Raw genomic sequence first — 19155 nt, forward strand, 5'->3', positions numbered from 1 at the left:
ATCCTGCCCAATTAGCATCTGTGTACCCAACAATCTGCTCGTGGCCTCGATCCTCGAATAGTAATCCTTTGCCTAGAGCTGACTTTATATACCGAAGAATGTGAACAACTGCATTTCAGTGACTATCACAGGGAGAATCCATAAACTGACTTACAACACTCACCGGAAAAGAAATGTCAGGTCTAGTTACCGTGAGGTAATTCAATTTGCCAACCAACCTCCTATATCTCGTAGGATCTCTAAGAGGCTCCCCCTATCCTGGAGGAAGCTTAGCATTCAGATCCACAAGAGTGTCAACATGTTTGCAGCCCATCATTCCAATCTCCTCAAGAATGTCTAAGGCATACTTTCGCTGTGAAATAACAATACCTGAGCTAGACTGAGCGACCTCAATACCTATAAAATACTTCAATATGCCCAGATCCTTAGTCTGGAAGTGCTGAAAAAGATGCTGCTTCAGATTAGTAATACCATCCTGATTATTACCAGTAATAACGATATCATCAACATAAACCACTAGATAAATACATAGATTAGGAGCAGAATGCCGATAAAACATAGAGTGATCGGCTTCACTACGCGTCATGCCGAACTCCTGGATAACTGTGCTGAACTTTCCAAACCAAGCTCGAAGGGACTGTTTCAAACCATATAGTGACCTGCGCAATCGGCATACAAGACCACTAGACTCACCCTGAGCAACAAAACCAGGTGGGTGCTCCATATAAACTTCTTCCTCAAGATCACCGTGGAGAAAAACATTCTTAATGTCTAACTGATAAAGAGGCCAATGACGTACAACAGCCATGGACAAATGAGACGAACAAATGCTACTTTAGCCACGGGAGAGAAAGTGTCACTATAATCAAGCCCAAAAATCTGAGTGTATCCTTTTGCAACAAGACGAGCCTTAAGCCGATCAACCTGGCTATCCGGGCCGACTTGGACTGCATAAACCCAACGACAACCAACAGTAGACTTACCTGAAGGAAGAAGAACAAGCTCCCAAGTGTCACTCGCATGTAAAGCAGACATCTCGTCAATCATAGCTTGTCGCCATCCTGGATGAGATAGTGCCTCACCTGTAGACTTAGGGATAGAAACAGTGGACAAAGATGATATAAAAACGTAATGAGGTGATGACAGACGATGATAACTTAAACCGACATAATGGGGATTAGGGTTAAGTGTGGATCGTACACCTTTGTAGAGTGCAATTGGTTGACTAAGAGGAGACAAGTCCGCAGTAGGTGCATAATCTGATGCAGGACGTGAATCACCTGGGCCTGATGCTGGACGTGGACGACGATGATAAGTCAAGAGTGGTGGAGCTGCAGAAAGTTGAACTGGAACTGGAGCTATAGGTGGTGGAACTGGAGCTGTAGGTGGTGGAACTGAAGCTATAGGTAGTGGAACTGCAATTGGAGCCATAGGTGGAGCTAGAGTTGTAGAGGAAAATGAAGGGGAGATAGTGACTGAATCTCCAAAAGATGAAACTGGTAGCACCTCAGAAATATTTAAGTGATTACCTGGACCTGTGAATTATGATTGAGTTTCAAAGAAGGTAACGTCAACGGACATAAGGTACCGCCGGAGGTCAGGAGAATAACATCGATATCCCTTTTGCGTTCTCGAGTAACCCAGAAATACGCACTTAAGAGCACGAGTAACTAACTTATCTTTTCCTGGAGTAAGGTTATGAACAAAACACGTGCTTCTAAAGACACGGGGTAGAAGAGAGAACAAAGGTAAGTGGGGAAACAGGACAGGGAATGGAACTTGATTTTAGATAGCTGAAGATGGCATACGATTAATAAGATACCAAGATGTAAGAACTGTATCCCCCATAAACGCAACGGAACATGAGATTGTATGAGTAGGGTACGAGCAGTTTCAATAAGGTGTCTATTCTTTCTTTCAGCTACCCCATTTTGTTGAGATGTGTACGGACAAGATGTTTGACGAATAATCCCATGAGAGTTCATAAACTGCTGAAATGGGGAAGACAAATACTCTAAGGCATTATCACTACGAAATGTGCGGATAGAAACACCAAATTGATTTTGAATTTCAGCGTGGAAGGTATGGAAAATAGAAAACAACTCAGATCGATTTTTCATCAAAAATATCCAAGTGCACCTGGAATAATCATCAATGAAACTGACAAAGTAGCGGAATCCCAAGGTAGAACTGACCCGACTAGGACCCCAAACGTCTGAATGGACTAAAGTAAAAGGTGACTCTGCTCGATTATCAAGACGCCGAGGGAAATGAGAGCGGGTATGCTTACCAAGCTGACATGACTCACACTCTAGAGTGGACAAGTGAGATAAACCAGGTACCATTTTCTGAAGTTTTGACAAACTGGGATGTCCCAACCATTTATGTAATAAATCTGGTGAATCAGTAACATGACAAGTTGTTAAAGGAAGACAAGATGTGAGCCCATGTGATTTAGCAAGGATAAGGTAATAAAGTCCATTTGATTCACGTCCGGTACCAATGATCCGCCCCGTATTGCGTTCCTGTATAAAAACAAGGTCATCAAGAAATAAAACAGCGCTTTTAAGTGATTTGGCTAAGCGACTAACAGCTATGAGATTAAAAGGACTACGGGGAACGTAAAGAATTGAATCTAAAGGTAAGGAAGGAAGTGGGCTTGCTTGACCTATTGCAGTTGCCATGGTTTGAGACCCATTGACCATTGTGACTGTTGAAAGAGATTGAGAATACGAAATAGTAGTGAAAAGAGATTTGTTACCAGAGATATGATTCGATGCACCTGAATCAATGACCCAAGACTCGGAGGTTGAAGATTGGGAGACACAAGTCACGCTACTACCTGTTTGAACAACAGAAGCTATCTCTGAAGATGTCTGTTTACATGCTTTGTAATGAAGGATCGGAAAATTTTCCAAAAAGTGACCGGAAAGGGCCCCACGCACCGGCGCGTGACGACGGAACTTCGCCGGAAAAATTTCTTCCGGCGGCGTGTGGGAGAGCGTGGAGGGTCTTCTAACGGAGATATTTTTATGGGTTGGTCGTCGGAGGCCGATCTACTTCGTGGTGTGTTGGTTTTTGCACAACACTGACGAAAAATGGCTTTTTTTTTTACTGCGGCAGACCTGTGTTTGCCGGAAAAAAGACTTCCGGTTGACTGATTTCTCTTCCCGGAGTCGTTGGAATTTACGCACAGCGATAAATCTCTCACGATTGCTCTGATACCATGTGAGAAAGCACGGGAGAAAATATTATTGATTATCTAAAGTGTTGTACAACGCCCTATTTATATAAAGTGATTACATGATAATAGGTATCTACTTCCCGATGTGGGACACTATACATGACTAACTACTTAACAGACATAATTAAATAAATAAAGGTCCTTCCCTCTCTAATAGTTTGGGATTTTAAATGAGGTTGTCATGTAATTTAACATGGTATAAAGAGCCTCTACGATCTTGGTAGAGTCTTAAGTGGCTTCTGCCTAAGACCACTCGCCAGCCAATATTATTTTTCAAACTCTTTTGTCTCTGATGATGCCACTCCTCTTTCTGTCACTGGCGCCTTGTGTCTCTTTATGCAATCGAAGCCCTCCTCTATAAAGTGATCAATGCCCTCCTCTATACTTTTTCTTGTCATTGTTCTGCCAATTCAAGCTACATTTATGATGTCTTGGGGATTTCCAATGCCATACTTTTTTTCCCGTGGTTGAGAGTAGATTCCTTTCCGTTTGTATGCTAGAAGCACTTTCTTTCACTGTGCTATTCCCCTCGGCTTTTCGGAAGGAGAATCCAAGCACCACTTTTGTATTTGGTTGTGCTCTATTCCTGTCGGTTTTAGCGACAACTTTCTGTGTTTCCAAAATAAACGAACTTAAGTTGGTTTTCTCACTTTTTATTTTGAGGGGCAGGTTTAATCAGAAAATGTGTCTAGATTAATTGAACTTGAGTAAGGAAAATATTATGGAATGTATTCTATAGGATAAATCCTATTAGGTTTATCTATTTAGCTATAAAATACTTACTCACCATCTAGGTGTAGAGAGTGGTTACCCATTTCTTGTAAAAGTCTTGGTATTTTTCTGGGATAAGTGTTGGCTTCTTATTAAACAACTTTTTTGAAATAGAGCTTTAGAAGGGTTAAATTAAGAGGACATATTTGTGGTAGGTGCCTTTCTTCACTTACACGTAATTACAAAAAAAAATTGTACCAAAGTTAAGTGGAGGTGCACTTACATTATTATATTGGCTCATAGGTTAGTCAAACCTCATACGGGGACTGATGTTTAAGATTTAACTTTATTTAACTACCTTTTTAAATTTTATCACATTGGATTATCAAAGAGAAGTTCTCTTATTAAGATTTTTCCCTTCCCCAGTTCAAAGTAGCGAAGCAGTTGTCCTCTCTGGTTTTCCAAAAATAATTTTTTATGGAACTTAAATTGGTTAAAAATCTCGGTTCAAATATTTCCCTATCCAGCTTATGCATCTCCTTGCTTTTAGCTTGTGTGTGCTGATAATGATTATAGATGATGTCTGTTTACGTCAATGGATATTTCGGATAACATTGGGACCCACCTGCTTGTTATTATTTTTCTTTACTTTGTATTCAGGGTCCTACTAATTGTGTTCCTTTTTTTTTTTTGTGTGTGTGTGGGGGCGCAGGGCTTGGACTGCTTGTCTTTTTGGAGATTGTGCACTCTTATGCAGCAGCAGACGAAATGGTTGGATTATCTCTTTTTGATGGAACAAATGACTGCTATTTCCATACTGGTAAAGTCTTAGAATTGAAAATGTTTAGAAGTACTTGACGAACCTTGGTTTTTCTTTATTGGTTACTTTACAAATTTGACATCATTCTGGGGAGGATTATCTTATCTAATCCAAACTATGCATGTGTCTTTTGTGGTTTGAGGTTCTGTGATTTGCAAACCAATTTGGTTGCTTAATTATAATACTAGTATTTATTTTGAAACTATTCCATGAAAGATTGCTGGCTAGGCCTACACCTGCTATATCAATATAAGAAGGATTGAGCTCTACAGAGGGGATCCATAACTAGCTCAAAATATTTGTTGCATAATTACTGTCCTCTTTGGTGGTATATGTAAGTGTGCATTGAAGAAGATTTCATGGTCTTCAATAACAGCATCTTAGATCCAATAAGGGAGTGATTAAGTGAAACTTGGTATTTGTATAGGAGATTAAATTGGTCACCCAATTTAGAATCTGTTCTAGTCACAATCTTTTCGTATCTGAGATCTAAAGTGTAGTGCTCATACCCTCTTTTATTGCTATGAAGATCCTATGGCTGATCTGAACATAGATATGCTGAAAAGCCTCTAGATCGATCCATGCCCATAAGACCATGAATAGCTGGTTGTGGTTAAATGGGAAAACAGTTGGTGTTGGCTTGTGTATATACGCGTGTGACCGCGTGCTAATTGTTCAACTGGCCATGTGCAATTCAGGCATATGCAGATTGGCATGCTTAATCAAATGTGTAGTTACGTGACATGTGTTCGTCATACACCATGCAAGAGCATGTATTGGCCATTCTCATTGTCGCTGATCTTCAATATTAGAATTTTGGTGCAGTTAGAGTACTGTTAGGTATTCATTTGCCCTATTATGCTCAGTAGCTAAGGAACGGCACACATATGTGTTTTTGTGTTCACCTTGTACTCTTTTGCGATTGACTATTAGTTGTTTGAAAACTTCTATTTTCTTGCTTTCGTTCACCTAAACTTGTCATTCACACATGTACCGTGTGGCAATAGAACATAAACAATCTCAATACGTGTCTGGTTAACTGTATGAAAATTTCACTTCGAGTGATTTAATATCCTAAATTCCCGACATACCTAGGCTATGAGAACCTATTTACTCATGTTGTATATGTATTGGGGGTTATATATTGAGTTACTGTTGTCACGAATGGCCACCTAGGTACCTAGGCAACGCTCAGTGCCTAGGTGTGTATAACTCGGCTACTTTTAGTTTCCTCCAAACTAGATTTATGTCTCCACTCTTCATAAACAAAGCTGTTGGCACTCGCGCGCGCACACACACATGTATTAATGTGCATATGTGTTTGTGTGTCTCTATATATATCAATTTACCTTAAGAAGAAAGTAAATCATTAATATATTTAAAATAAAAAGTAGAAATGGTATATTCCATAAAAAGTTGTAACCTTCTTCCTTTTCTATTTGTTTCCATCATTTACCTTTACCTTCTTTATATTTATGCAAAAAACAAGTACACTTTTATTGCATAAGGCCATAAAAAATTTGAACTTCATCTCAAGCTTGGTCACGACAGAACAGAACATGAGGAGCATTGGGGATATATTTGAAATTCTAATTTGAACCAACCAAAATTGACATCACAACTGTGATGCCATATTCACTGTTTTTTCCAAATTAGTTTGTCTAACAAATAGTATTTTTGTTGTCTCCATTATGTTATGGAAGTTCTAATTAGTTGGAGTTTCTCTTCACTAGCTTGATTAAAGGTCTACATATGATTATTTTTTAAATACTTTTGATATATTTGAATTTCTTTTTGGATCCTGAGTTCCTTATTTACTGCATAACTAGGTAAACGTGGAAATCACAAATTCTGGGGCACACGAATGTTCAAATATGGAGATCTTGATGTTCTACACTTTCTTCTTTCAAATCTGAACTGGTGAGTATAAAGTTATCTGGTTTCTATCCTATGTATGCTCCTCTCTCAGTTTCATAGCTAGCTTTTAGATTTGTTAGAAATTAAGGTTCTGCCACCTAATAAATGTATCATGAGGTGCAACAAATGTACCACCATCCACGATCCTGTATATAGGATATTTGTTCATATTGTAGTTTATTTTTATCAAGTGGGAAATACAAAAATAAGTTCTCAGTCAATTTTCACAATTGTTTCTTAGCATATTCATTCTTGGTAGAATCCTAAATTGCTTCTGCTTACCTGCAAATGGCCTCTTGCCGCTTGCCCAGACAAAATTTCATCGTTTTTGCTCGAAGTCAGATCGTAGCCAATTGTCCCTCTCTATCCCTTACCTATGGTTTGGATACAAAGATCCTCCATCGTGTCACATGAAGCTAGAAAAGGTACCACTCCACTCAAAGAAACTGCTCCTGCTACCCGTATTCAGAAAAAAAGAAAAATCTGCTTTAATTAAGCAGAGATGATAGACTTGGCAGCTCGTGAAGCAAATCTTAATCTGAGAATTCATTTTCCAGCCTTTGGGTAGGAGTACATTTAAAAAAACAGCATATGAGGTTGAATTGTTTGAGGAGAATGAGGGGGAGGAATATGAATAACTACCGACTAGCTATTCTTAAGTTGGGCCAGTTTTAAAGAAAGTGTAAGTGGTGCTCTCTTTATTTTTTTCGATAGTAGTGGAAATTGGTTAACTTTTGCCATAATTGGTAAAAGTTTAAGATGAGAAAAGTTAGTTTTATGTAAGCTTTTGCAGGAAACTTAAAGAATGGGAAAAATATGATAAAGAGTAGGTAAAAAAGGCACCTGGGTTTGGGATATCAAATGTTTAATTTGGGCCAGGATTAAAGAAATTGTGAGCGGGGCTCTCTTTTTTCAATAGCAGTTGAAATTGGGTTAACTTTTGTTATAATTGGTAAGGTTAAGATGGGTAAAGTTAGTTTTATAAAGCTTTTGCAGGAAATTTTTGTACAATGATGAGATATGGCGCAAAGGAGAAAGGACCAAAAAAAAAAATAGAGTAGGTAAAATAAGCTTTTGGTCCTATCTGAATTTTGGGGGAAGTTGATGCATTTATTATTGTTTTGCACATTTTCTAAGAGTATAGTACTAGTGAAGGAAATAGGCAAAAAAAAAAAAAGAGCGAGGTTAAAAAGGTTCGGTTGAAGAATTGTGTCATGACAATCAACATTTCAGTGATAACTCAGCCGCCAAGTCAGCACTGTCATCCTCAATTAGAGACACATCATCACTTTATTAATTTCAGGTGGAATTGCTAGTGTTCTAGTCAAGCTGATAGCATATATGACCTCCTTTTAGTCAAGTCTCATAGATCCACAGCAATAGTACAACCATGGATTTGGTGAACTGATCAAGGTGGCAACATACGTGTACTCTATATCAACTTGTCTCATGAGTCCACAGTTTGTCTCACGATTGTGCCCAATATGTTTTTGGCTCATGGGAGCACCAAATCAATCTCAGGGCAGCGCCAGTGTCAACATTTCTTCCTTTTTCTTTATCAAGTTTTTCTTAGGGTAGCACCGTGTTAGTTTTTCTTCTGGAGGTACTATCCAAGTGGTACTTTTTTTGTTGTGATAGGTAACTAAGTGGTACTATTAAGGCGATTCAGTTTGGTTGAAGTTTGGCCATCTCATCTATTCCACTATTTCATTTTGTATGACACTATTTCATTTTTAGTATGTTCCAAAAAGAATGACACCTTTCTATGTTGTAATCTTTAACTTTAACTTCTCATTTTACTCTTTGTGACGTGCTCTTATATACATAAAAATGTCAAGGCATGTTTAAGACCACAAGTTTTAAGGTTATTATGGTATGTGTCAAAGATTGTCTTCCTTTTCAAGTTTCCTTAAACTCAGTATTCAGTCAAACACTATCATATAAAATGAAATAGAAGGAGTAAAAGCTTAAACTGCTAGAGAGAACACACTTTCAATTTATCACACTCCCCTCACGTGTGGACCAAACTTTTTTTTATGGCGCTTATTTTTTTTAACTAAATGAGTGGTGTTGAGACTTCAATCTAGAACCTCTGCATGTTTGATACTATGTTAAGCAAATGGTCTTGGTTCTAATTCAACTGTAAGCGTTAGCTCGTGACGTAAAGAGAATGCCTACAACAACAACAACAACAACAACAACAACAACAACATACCCAGTGTAATTCCACAAGTAGGGTGTGGGGAAGGTAGTGTGTACACAGACCTTACCCCTACCGTGTGAAGGTAGAGAGGCTGTTTTCGATAGACCCTCGGCTCAAGTAAAGAGAATGCCTTAGGCCATATAAAGAGACTACAACTCATATCCTCAACAAATGTGGATCGGTAACACCCCCTCTCTTCCCCTTGTACGTTCAGCGTTGGACATCTAGAGCATGGACACTGGACAGTATAACATGTGGTGGCTCAAGATGGGGTAAACCTAGAATAGGGATGAGTCTATCTTTAAGACCATGTTAAGCTGTTAGAGAGAGTACACGTTTAATTATTTAATTTTATTCTAACATGTTCAAGTGATATAATTCCTTGGGCATTATTCATCATGTACTATTCTGTTGGCATTATATGAATGGAAAAAGAAATAACGTTCAGTTTATAGCATTAGTTTATTACAAGCTCATCTTGGTTTCTCACTTTGTATGGTGAAGTGTTAGAAGTAAAGGTTTGCTGTATTTAGGACCTGATAAATGTACCCAAGGTACAGTAAGTACAGACCACCATCCTTTTGTTTATTACGTTCATGCTGTATTTTGTAGTATTTTAGGTACATCTGGTAGTTCTCCTGTAATAAGTGAGTAGTACAAAATGAACCAATTTTCTCCTCTCCCTCAAATTTCACAGGATTTTTTTCCTTTGCTTAAAATTCCAAACAAAATACTTTCACCTGGACATGATTGTGCAAGGTTTGAAACCACTTTCGTGATGAAAATAAATAAATAAATTGTCTGACAGTGCAATAAATGCACCACCTTTATTTATTATGTCCAGACTATTTTCTTTTGCATCTATATATAGGTGAATCTTGTTGTTCTTTTTGAATTATGTGAAATATAAAAGTTCCCTCCCCAGAAACAGCCTCTCTACCTTCACAAGGTAGGAGTAAGGTCTGCATACACATTACCCTCCCCTGACCCCACCTGTGGGATTACTCTGGGTTTGTTGTTGTTGTTGTATAAAAATAAGTTCCCTCTATTTTTCCTATCTAACTCAATTTTCACAAAACTCTTTTTTTCCCTGGTCAGTGCAAAACCAAATGCTTTTTGACATGATTGCGCAATAAATTATTTTCTTGGTGTTTTGCTTATACAGTGGCACTTTTCAGGTGGGTGGAGGAGTATCATGTTGATGGATTCCATTTTCATTCACTCTCATCCATGCTGTATACACACAATGGATTTGCTTCATTTACTGGTGACATGGATGAGTAAGAATCACAAGTTACATCTTTTCAGTCACTAACGTTGTCGACTTGCCTATGCAGGCCAGTTGTCTCATGTTAATAGTTTTTGTGTGTTCACTAGTGAGATATATATGAGTTCATATATTTACAATCCTTACAAGCATTTTCTCGTTCTATTTTGATAAGGAAGTGCTAGAGACTGTAATGTGGATTAAAGAAGAAAGCTATAGAAGGACCTCAAATCTAAAAATTATATGTGACTAGGATGTGCATTGGTGGATGGATTATGAGCATATTTCATTCTTGAGCAGTCTTTCTTTGACAATCATTAAGCTTTGTCATTGCAGGTACTGTAACCAGTATGTTGACAAGGAGGCCTTATTGTACCTCATATTAGCAAATGAAGTATTGCATGCTCTTCACCCAAATGTGATCACGATTGCCGAGGATGTAAGTGCTCCTTTTCAATTCTCTTGAAATTGTTCATTGCTTTACTCAGATGGTTTCTAGGAGGTAGAAATCCTTTTTTGTTATTGAATTCTGTTGCGTGGAGTATACCTTTGATGTTTTAAGATATCTCCTGAAAAGAATTTATCTAAAAAAAAAGAGAACTCTTGAAAAGAGAACTCTAAATTTTTTTATAAGAGAATTCATTGTTTAGTTTTCTACTTGTCCAAGTTTACTTCTCTGTCTTTATGGCTAGTTTGAGACCTGTACTGTCTTGTGACAAGTTCTCTTACTGTTATGTAGGCAACCCTGTATCCGGGACTTTGTGACCCAACTTCTCAAGGTGGACTGGGCTTTGATTATTTTGTGAATCTTTCTGCCTCGGAGATGTGGCTTGCATTACTTGAAAATACTCCTGATCATGAATGGTCCATGAGTAAGGTTGAACCTTGCATTATTGGTTGACAAGATTTTTCTCCTTTCAAGCTTTGAATGCCATGGTAATTAGTGGTATTTAATTTGGTTGTCTTAATTTAGATTGTTAGCACATTAATGGGTGGCCGACAAAATGTTGATAAGATGCTTTTGTATGCTGAAAATCACAACCAGGTAGCTACTATCTGTCTCTTTTTATCATGTAGAATTTATGACTTATCTCTTATTTCCTTTTCTTTTATTTCATACTGTAAATTTCTGAATCTATAATCAACATTATCTTATTGGTTGTAATTCTCCTTCTCTTCTAGTCCATTTCTGGAGGTCGCTCATTTGCAGAAATACTGATTGGTAACTCCTCGCGAAAATCTCCTGCATCACAAGAGTCATTCCTTAGAGGCTGCTCGTTGCACAAGGTAATTTCCTGATTTGTGGTTACGGTCCATGTAGAGCGTCAATATCTGGTACTACCTAGAGACTGCTTGTTAGACAAAGCTAATTACTTGACATTTCTTGGTTCTCCTCTAGTGATCAGATCTGGTATGATGATCAGCCACCCTACACTCGTCTCTTAATTATGTTGTTTTCACTCTATTTTGGTAATCCAGCCAAAACGAATATCTTTAATGAACTTACATGCTTACCTCCTACTTGAGGTCAAAATTAATCTCTGTATAATTCTCGTCTTTTCTTGATTTTGTGGTCAATAAGGATTGCACTCATGTAAAACTTAAATGTGCTTGGAAGAAACTAGTCTTTAAAATTTTTTTCGTCTGGAAAAAATAATCAGCTTAATGAATTTGATATTTTTGATTCTCTGGTTAGCAGAGTAGTCCTTCAGATAAACTCCTTAATGAACAAGAGGATGGATTTATCTAAAGCATACACTATGCTATTTTTCCTCCTTTCAGCACAAGTTTAGATTACTTACCTGCTTATGGTTGTGTGATATTCCATGCATTTGAGCATGTCTAATTATGAATTGGATTTTCTTTTATTAAATAGATGATCAGATTAATTACATCTACAATTGGTGGTCATGCATACCTCAACTTCATGGGCAATGAATTTGGTCATCCAAAGGTGAGAATATTTATTTCCTGCACTTGTGATTTATGCAGGTGCAGATATGATACTGTAGATTTAGTAACAAATGTCATTTGTATCCTGCAACAGAGGGTTGAGTTTCCCATGCCAAACAACAATTTCTCATTTTCACTAGCTAACCGTCAGTGGGATCTGTTGGAAAATGACGTACATAATCAATTGTTCTCATTTGATAAGGTAACCGCTGAACTTTTAATTATGCAAAATGTGCTCTCTCTCTCTCTCTCTCTCTCTCTCTCTCTCTCTCTCTTTCTCTATCTATCTAAACGTATATTGCAATTGAGGTGTACTTTATTGTGCCGGGGTCTATCGGAAACAGCCTCTCTACTCCTCCGGAGTAGGGGTAAGGTCTGCGTACACACTACCCTCCCCAGACCCCACTTGTGGGATTTCACTGGGCTGTTGTTGTTGTTGTTGTCCCCCTCAAGGAGTAAATTTGTTCCGCTTTGATACATCATTGTTGGTTTTTATTAATTCTGACAGAGACTTTCCACATTCCAATATTCTGTGTGGAAAAACATAGACCATAAGAGTAATGACTGTCACTAAATTTATCTGATCTAGAGTAATGCAAGGCAACTCTCGTAGTTGGGCTTTAGCAAATGACTGTCACTAAATTTATCTTCCCTTTGCGTGTACTTTTTAAGAGATATTTGTTTGTATGCCACATATTGCTTTTTCCCCTTGTTTCCCATCAAGGAGTAATATAGTTCGGCTTCCACACGTTAGCAACCTTCCTGTGTAGAAAAGATATACGGTATGGGCAATGAAGGCAGCCCTCGTAATTGTGCAATAATAAATGAGGTTCTAGGGCTACTCCCATCTTTATTGTTGTCTGTTATACTTGAATGAGACTTGGCTCACTTGTGCTGTTTTGCATACCGTGATTACGAAGTGGAAAATAACACCTCTCCATAATCTTAATTAGTTGGTTGATAAGATAACTTGGAACTTGAGGTTTATTCAACTATAGACATATGAAACGAATCTTCTTTTTCTGGCTCCACCGTGAATTACAATAGTTGTTCAGCAACCAGAGGAAAAAAGACAGAAGTGAATTCTCACTCCTTCCATTTTTCAGGATATGATGGACTTGCATGAAAATGGGAGAATTTTGTCTCGAGGTCTTGCCAACATTCACCATGTCAATGATACTACCATGGTACAATGACTTTTTCTTTCATTTGATATTTTTCCATTATGAATTTTGTTTCTATCTGGTTCTTCTGGTGTGCCTGATTGACGAGATTTTTTTGATCGGTTGTGCCTGATTGATGAGTATTAGAAAATGCTGCTGCTGTTACATGGCGCTTTATTGGGGGGGGGGGGGAGGGTCCTGACTAGGGATGGAGTTTTCATATTTTAGCTCTATCTGTGGGCTGTGGTCCCCCAAGAGAAAAAAGGATCACAATAATTGCCTGTTGCTGGAATGAATTGAGTTGTATGATGAACATTTGGTCGATGCCAGTAGTAACATTTGGTGTCATAGTACTGATGGATCAGTTGGCACATTGGTGCATTTGCTTGAAATGAACTCTCATGGTTGCAAACCCAATTTTTCATGCTTCGTAGCATCTTATTTCGTAGTTTTTTCAACAAACCGGCAGAGTATATGAGTTCCCAATTTCATTTGTGTTCTCTCTAAATCAACCCTTCCTGCTTACTGCTGTCATTCATCAGTATCTTTTTCGAAGATAAAGAGAAATTGTCTTTGGAACAGGTGATTTCTTACTTGAGAGGCCCCAATCTCTTTGTGTTCAACTTTCATCCTGTCAATGCATATGAAAGATACACTATAGGTGTGGAAGAAGCTGGAGAGTATCAAGTAAGCGTCATTTATCCTTTTTTTTAATTTTCTGCCTCAATCAAAATTTTGAAGTTTTTGTTCAGCATTTGCTGTTCCTTGTGGCTAAGTTTATGAGAGCTTATTTCAGTCGGGCATAAAGGTATCTCATAAGTATTTACTGTCATATGGTCACCCCGCCATTTATGTATAAGTAATGAGATAAATCTTTGTGCATCTTTCACTTTTTTCTTACAGAGATGAGAAGTATCTAAGCCGACCTTCGTGGTAAATTAAAATAAGCACTAGCTTGTGTGAGATATACATTTTCTCCTATCTTCATCTCTCTCAATCCCCCATCAACTTGGAGCAGGTTTGCAAGTTGAAAGGATTTATGTAGCTGTTTGTTTCTGTCCCTACTTCTAGGCCAGCCTCCATAGTAAATCAGAATAAGCACTAGCTTGAGTGAGGATATGAGCATTTTTTCCAATTTTCATCTCACTTCCACATGAAGATAAATACAAATATGAAAAAAGGGTTCTGCAAGTTGAACAGATCTGTGCTGTTTCTCTATCCAGAACAAATCTGTGTAGCTGTTTCTCTATCCCCATTGATTAAAGTAACTGTTAGAATCAAATTGAATTTATATATGTATTATGATATAAGATACAATGACAACAACAACCCAGTATTATGATGTAAGATTGTAGAGAAAAAAATGAGAAATGCATGAAGACAATTGTCTTAAGCCTATGAATTTTGTAGATACTTTTTACAGTATTATTCCGGATGTGGCAGACTGTATTTTTATACATGTGACTAGTTCTATTTCAATTTTGCCCAGGCTCGTGAATACCTGTATCTAGTAGTATTTAGAATGTTTACTGGTGTAGTTAGAGTAGAGAATACCTGCTTACCGTGTATATATTAAGTAGTTATTCTCTCCCTTTATCTCATGTTCCTTGACCTGATATAAAGGCTATGGCCCTAGCAAAATGTGAACTGCCACTATGCTCTAATAATATCTCAAAACTGATAATCCAGCTATGCTCGAACAAGCAAGCTCAAACTCAAGCAGTGACACCAGCTGTGCTTGGTATCACCTCGGCATTACTTTGCTCTTTCCTTGCTCTGATATTAACTGTCGTGGGTTAATTCCCCCATAGCGTACCCCCCATAGCGACCATACCGACAGTGGTACACAAATAACTTGTCTGACACTCGGTCCTACTGAACAATAAGCTAGCCTACTCTTATCCCAGTTCACTTGGCACGACTCTGTGCGCATGGCGAAGATTGTCTCATCTCAGTATTTCTCTAATGGCACGGAGGCTCAGCTTCAGCTGTGCTGCCCGTTTCATGCCAAGACTTTAATCTTAAGTAGTTGGAAAAACCTTTCTCTGTTTACAAGGAACAAATTGTTGTCATATTTACAGTTCCCTAACGTTAACATTCTTAACAGTGACTCTTAAAACACTTCTAATTCTTTCATACTTGGGAAAAAGAAAAGCCAAAAAGGAAGTGGTGGGTTCTCACGAACACCTTCTTCCAATTAAACAACTCACTCTAATCTTTCCATCAGTTACAGATTTGAAATTTCAGAGAATAGTACATCTATTGAGGAACACAGTTGACATCTTCATTGGCGTACATGATCTATGAATTTTGTAACTTCTCTGACTATAATGTGTTGGTATTTCTTACCCTATTGTTCCTTAAAATTGTATTAGGTCACATTAAATACAGATGAAAAGAAGTATGGCGGTAGAGGACTGATTGGACATGATCATATTGTTCAAAGAACCATTAGTAGAAGGTAACTAGTCGCTTGATTTACGTTTTACATCTACTGGGAAGATGAAGTTTCCATGTTTCTACATGACTAATATCTAGTAGCTTACTTGCATTCTCTACTTCTATTGGGAAGAAATTCTGAAGTTCTTACATGATATCCATATCAGCTTTTATATTAGGCATGTCTTAATTTTTCCATTTCAGAGCTGATGGAATGAGATTTTGCTTGGAAGTGCCTCTACCAAGTAGAAGTGCTCAGGTTTGAATTTTTCCCCCTATTTAGGCTTCTGATGGTGTAGGATTCTGTAAACTTGCAACATTTTTATGAAGTATCTCAATGTTATTAAAAGGTATCACAAGAGAAATTAGTTTTGTAAAAGGGAGTTTTCTTTTTGTAAAGCGCTTGTCAATAGTACATATTTGCTAAAACAGGCTCTCTTACGTCCTCTGTTTACCGGTGGGCATGATGTACGAATGTTTTTTTACTTGCTTTAACTCCTGCAGGTCTACAAGTTGACTCGAATTCTTAGAGTATGATTGCTCTAGTTGTCAAAGTGACTTCATACTATGAGGTGAACGGAAGGTAGGTTATGATATGTGTCAATTTGACTCAGATGTTAGGCGTACATTAGCTTGTATAGTTTATTCAGTTTTTTTCTCTTCTAACAGAAAGAGCTTTGCCCATTATACTGATCAGTCAGCGCCTCTTCGAAGATGTGATTCTTGAGAACAAGCTGTTGGCAAGTCAGTTATCATGAACTTTTTGCCTTCGACATCTGGACGTGCAAATGGGGCATGGAAGAAAATGTTGGCTCTGCCATTGGGGCCAAAAGCATCTACTGACAATCGCAAACCAGATTTAAGATTTCATAGGTCTTGAGCGAAACCATTAGTCAGTTTATGGTTATGAGGGCAACAAAGTCAAGTTTTGAATGGGAAAGATGATCATCACTTTATGAGGAAGTAGCCAATAAGATCTTCTTTTGGAGTTACCAGTGTATATAAGAGCATTCAAATCGATGAGAAACTTCAATTTGACATCGGATATTTAGTCATCCCTTTAAACATTGTGTTTGCCAAGTAATTGATTCAAGATCTCCAGAAGGTGTTTGTAAATCGTGTGTTTCTAGTTAATGTTTATTTACAAAAGTGTATGTGATAGAGGATTAAGGGACAGAAAAGAAAAAGAAAAAGAAAACCGTGAAGACCTTCTCTGGTAGTTTTCTATGGAGTATTTGGAGAATTTTTGAAATACAAAACGTGTCTGAGTGAAAAGCATTTTGACTACGTTTTATTCTTTTTCCAATTGAAAAATTGTTTTAACCAAAAATATGCTTAAAGAACTTTAAATAACATATACTCCTATTAAAAAGTTTTCCAAATGAAAACCATGCCAAGCTTTTCTTAAAGCACTGTGTTAAGGCGTTATACCTCATCTGTTACATAAAGAAATTAAGGGAAGAAGAGGAAAGGAGAAAGCCAATTACGTCGGAAACTAAAGTATATACTATATACTATGAAATATCAAAGTGAAGATGAACTAGAAAGGAACTGGTAGTGTTCTCTCCCATCGATTTTGCTATGTTTATGTCTAAATTGGCAAATCTTGATTTGTAGATGATCAGAGTAGGGCTGAACTAAATTTTATCAACTATGCTTCAGTTCAAAATCAAGTAGAAATCGACCACATGAACAATTTATATTCATTCTGCTCTAATTTACTTTAATACTAAAAAGTTGTCTTTTAAGATCGTTAAACTATCTCCACATGGAAAACAAGTTTAATTTCAACGATTTTATATTGCCTATATTTTTGATAATTTGTTTCAATTCTGCTATATTCTTAAGTTTGCATTGATTGCAAGAGGTTTCAGGTTTTTTTCAGACAACTTTCCTTCAATATTAGATCTACTTCATCTTCATTTAGCACATTCAATATTTATCATGTTGTCACACTTACGGACTATTTTCCTGTGTGTGGCCTATTGCATTTTCTATCAGATATGAACATTTCCAGTCTTATCTAATCTTATATAATTGGCCCATTCATTATAATATCTATATTTTCTATTACGTTCATTTTGTGAATCTGTTGTGCCTCTAATGGTCACTCTTACAATAGCATTGATATTTTTGTAACGAAGCTATACAACTAGCCTATCGCCTTATATATTAGGTGGATTTCTACCTCATAACATTCCAATTCTTCATTTTTTATTTTTTATCCTATTTTAATTCTCTGTGTTACATATTTATCTATTATAGTATTACCTAAAAGAATGAGCTAAAATACTTGATATGTCTGCATTTAGGCGCCATAATTCAATCCAATCTCACTCCGCTTTCATTATTCTTATGGGAGTTGAACTTGTAGTCAATATATTCTATCTTGACTCTGGTGAGCGAATTCAGTTTTGTGTCTTGTGTTTGTTTGGACGACTTCCAAGATACCGCTCCTCCACCAATAGTGAATACATATCCACTCGTGGACTTAGAATCAGTTGAACCGGTGATCCAATTTGCATCACAGTATCCCTCAATCACCGCAGGAAAATTACTGTAGTGCAATTCAAAGTTCTGGGTATGTTCTAAATATCCCAAAACTCGTTTCATTGCCATCCAATGAGATTGGCCTGGATTGCTCGTATATCGACTCAGTTTACTTATAGCACAAGCTATATCTGGTCGTGTACAATTCATGATATACATTAAGCATCCCAACACACGAGCATAATCCAATTGTGATATGCTTTGGCCTTTATTCTTTGCTAATGCAAGATTCACGTCAATTGGAGTCTTTGCAACTTTAAAGCCCAAGTGCTTGAATTTTTCAAGTACTGTCTTAATATAATGAGATTGTGACAATGCCAGACCTTGAGGAGTCTTATGGATCTTAATTCCCAGAATTAAATCAGCAACTCCCAAGTCTTTCATATCAAACTTGCTATTGAGCATACGCTTAGTAGCATTTATGTTGGCAATGTCATTACTCATTATCAGCATATCATCCACATATAGGCAAACAATGACTATGTGATTTGGAACATTTTTAATGTACACACATTTATCACATTCATTTATCTTAAAACCATTTGACAACATTGTTTGGTCAAATTTCGCATGCCATTGTTTGGGTGCTTGTTTTAGTCCGTAAAGAGACTTAACAAGTCTACATACCTTCTTTTCTTTACCTGGAACCACAAACCCTTCAGGTTGTTCCATGTAAATTTCTTCCTCCAACTCTCCATTTAAGAAGGCCGTCTTAACATCCATTTGATGAATTTCAAGACCATACACTGCAGCTAATGCTACTAACATCCGTATGGACGTAATTCTTGTAACTGGAGAGTATGTATCAAAGTAGTCTAGACCTTCTCGTTGTCTATACCCTTTGACTACGAGTCTTGCCTTGAATTTATCAATAGTGCCATCATCTTT

The 19155-nt window shown here is 37.4% G+C and overlaps 1 protein-coding gene across 4 annotated transcripts in view; it reads left to right on the top strand.

The window, feature by feature from the left end:
* The window catches only part of LOC104084554 (1,4-alpha-glucan-branching enzyme 3, chloroplastic/amyloplastic), a 37458-nt gene extending 20625 nt beyond the window's left edge, over positions 1 to 16833 (top strand). For 2 of the 4 annotated variants that reach the window (XM_070181516.1, XM_070181519.1), the window contains exons 8-22: positions 4668 to 4775; positions 6605 to 6695; positions 10074 to 10175; positions 10499 to 10601; positions 10902 to 11039; positions 11136 to 11207; positions 11345 to 11449; positions 12039 to 12116; positions 12210 to 12317; positions 13222 to 13302; positions 13861 to 13965; positions 15654 to 15739; positions 15922 to 15976; positions 16222 to 16300; positions 16387 to 16784. In XM_070181516.1, coding sequence (XP_070037617.1) covers positions 4668 to 4775; positions 6605 to 6695; positions 10074 to 10175; positions 10499 to 10601; positions 10902 to 11039; positions 11136 to 11207; positions 11345 to 11449; positions 12039 to 12116; positions 12210 to 12317; positions 13222 to 13302; positions 13861 to 13965; positions 15654 to 15739; positions 15922 to 15976; positions 16222 to 16254 — 1265 coding nt within the window. In that variant the 3' untranslated portion in view covers positions 16255 to 16300; positions 16387 to 16784. Of the gene's footprint in view, positions 1 to 4667; positions 4776 to 6604; positions 6696 to 10073; positions 10176 to 10498; positions 10602 to 10901; positions 11040 to 11135; positions 11208 to 11344; positions 11450 to 12038; positions 12117 to 12209; positions 12318 to 13221; positions 13303 to 13860; positions 13966 to 15653; positions 15740 to 15921; positions 15977 to 16221; positions 16301 to 16358 lie in introns of all 4 variants that reach the window. The other 2 variants (XM_070181518.1, XM_070181517.1) reach the window with 2 other exon arrangements.
* Positions 16834 to 19155: the final 2322 nt, after the last annotated feature.

Source organism: Nicotiana tomentosiformis, chromosome 7 (genome assembly GCF_000390325.3).
Source record: "Nicotiana tomentosiformis chromosome 7, ASM39032v3, whole genome shotgun sequence".
Lineage (NCBI taxonomy): Eukaryota > Viridiplantae > Streptophyta > Magnoliopsida > Solanales > Solanaceae > Nicotiana > Nicotiana tomentosiformis.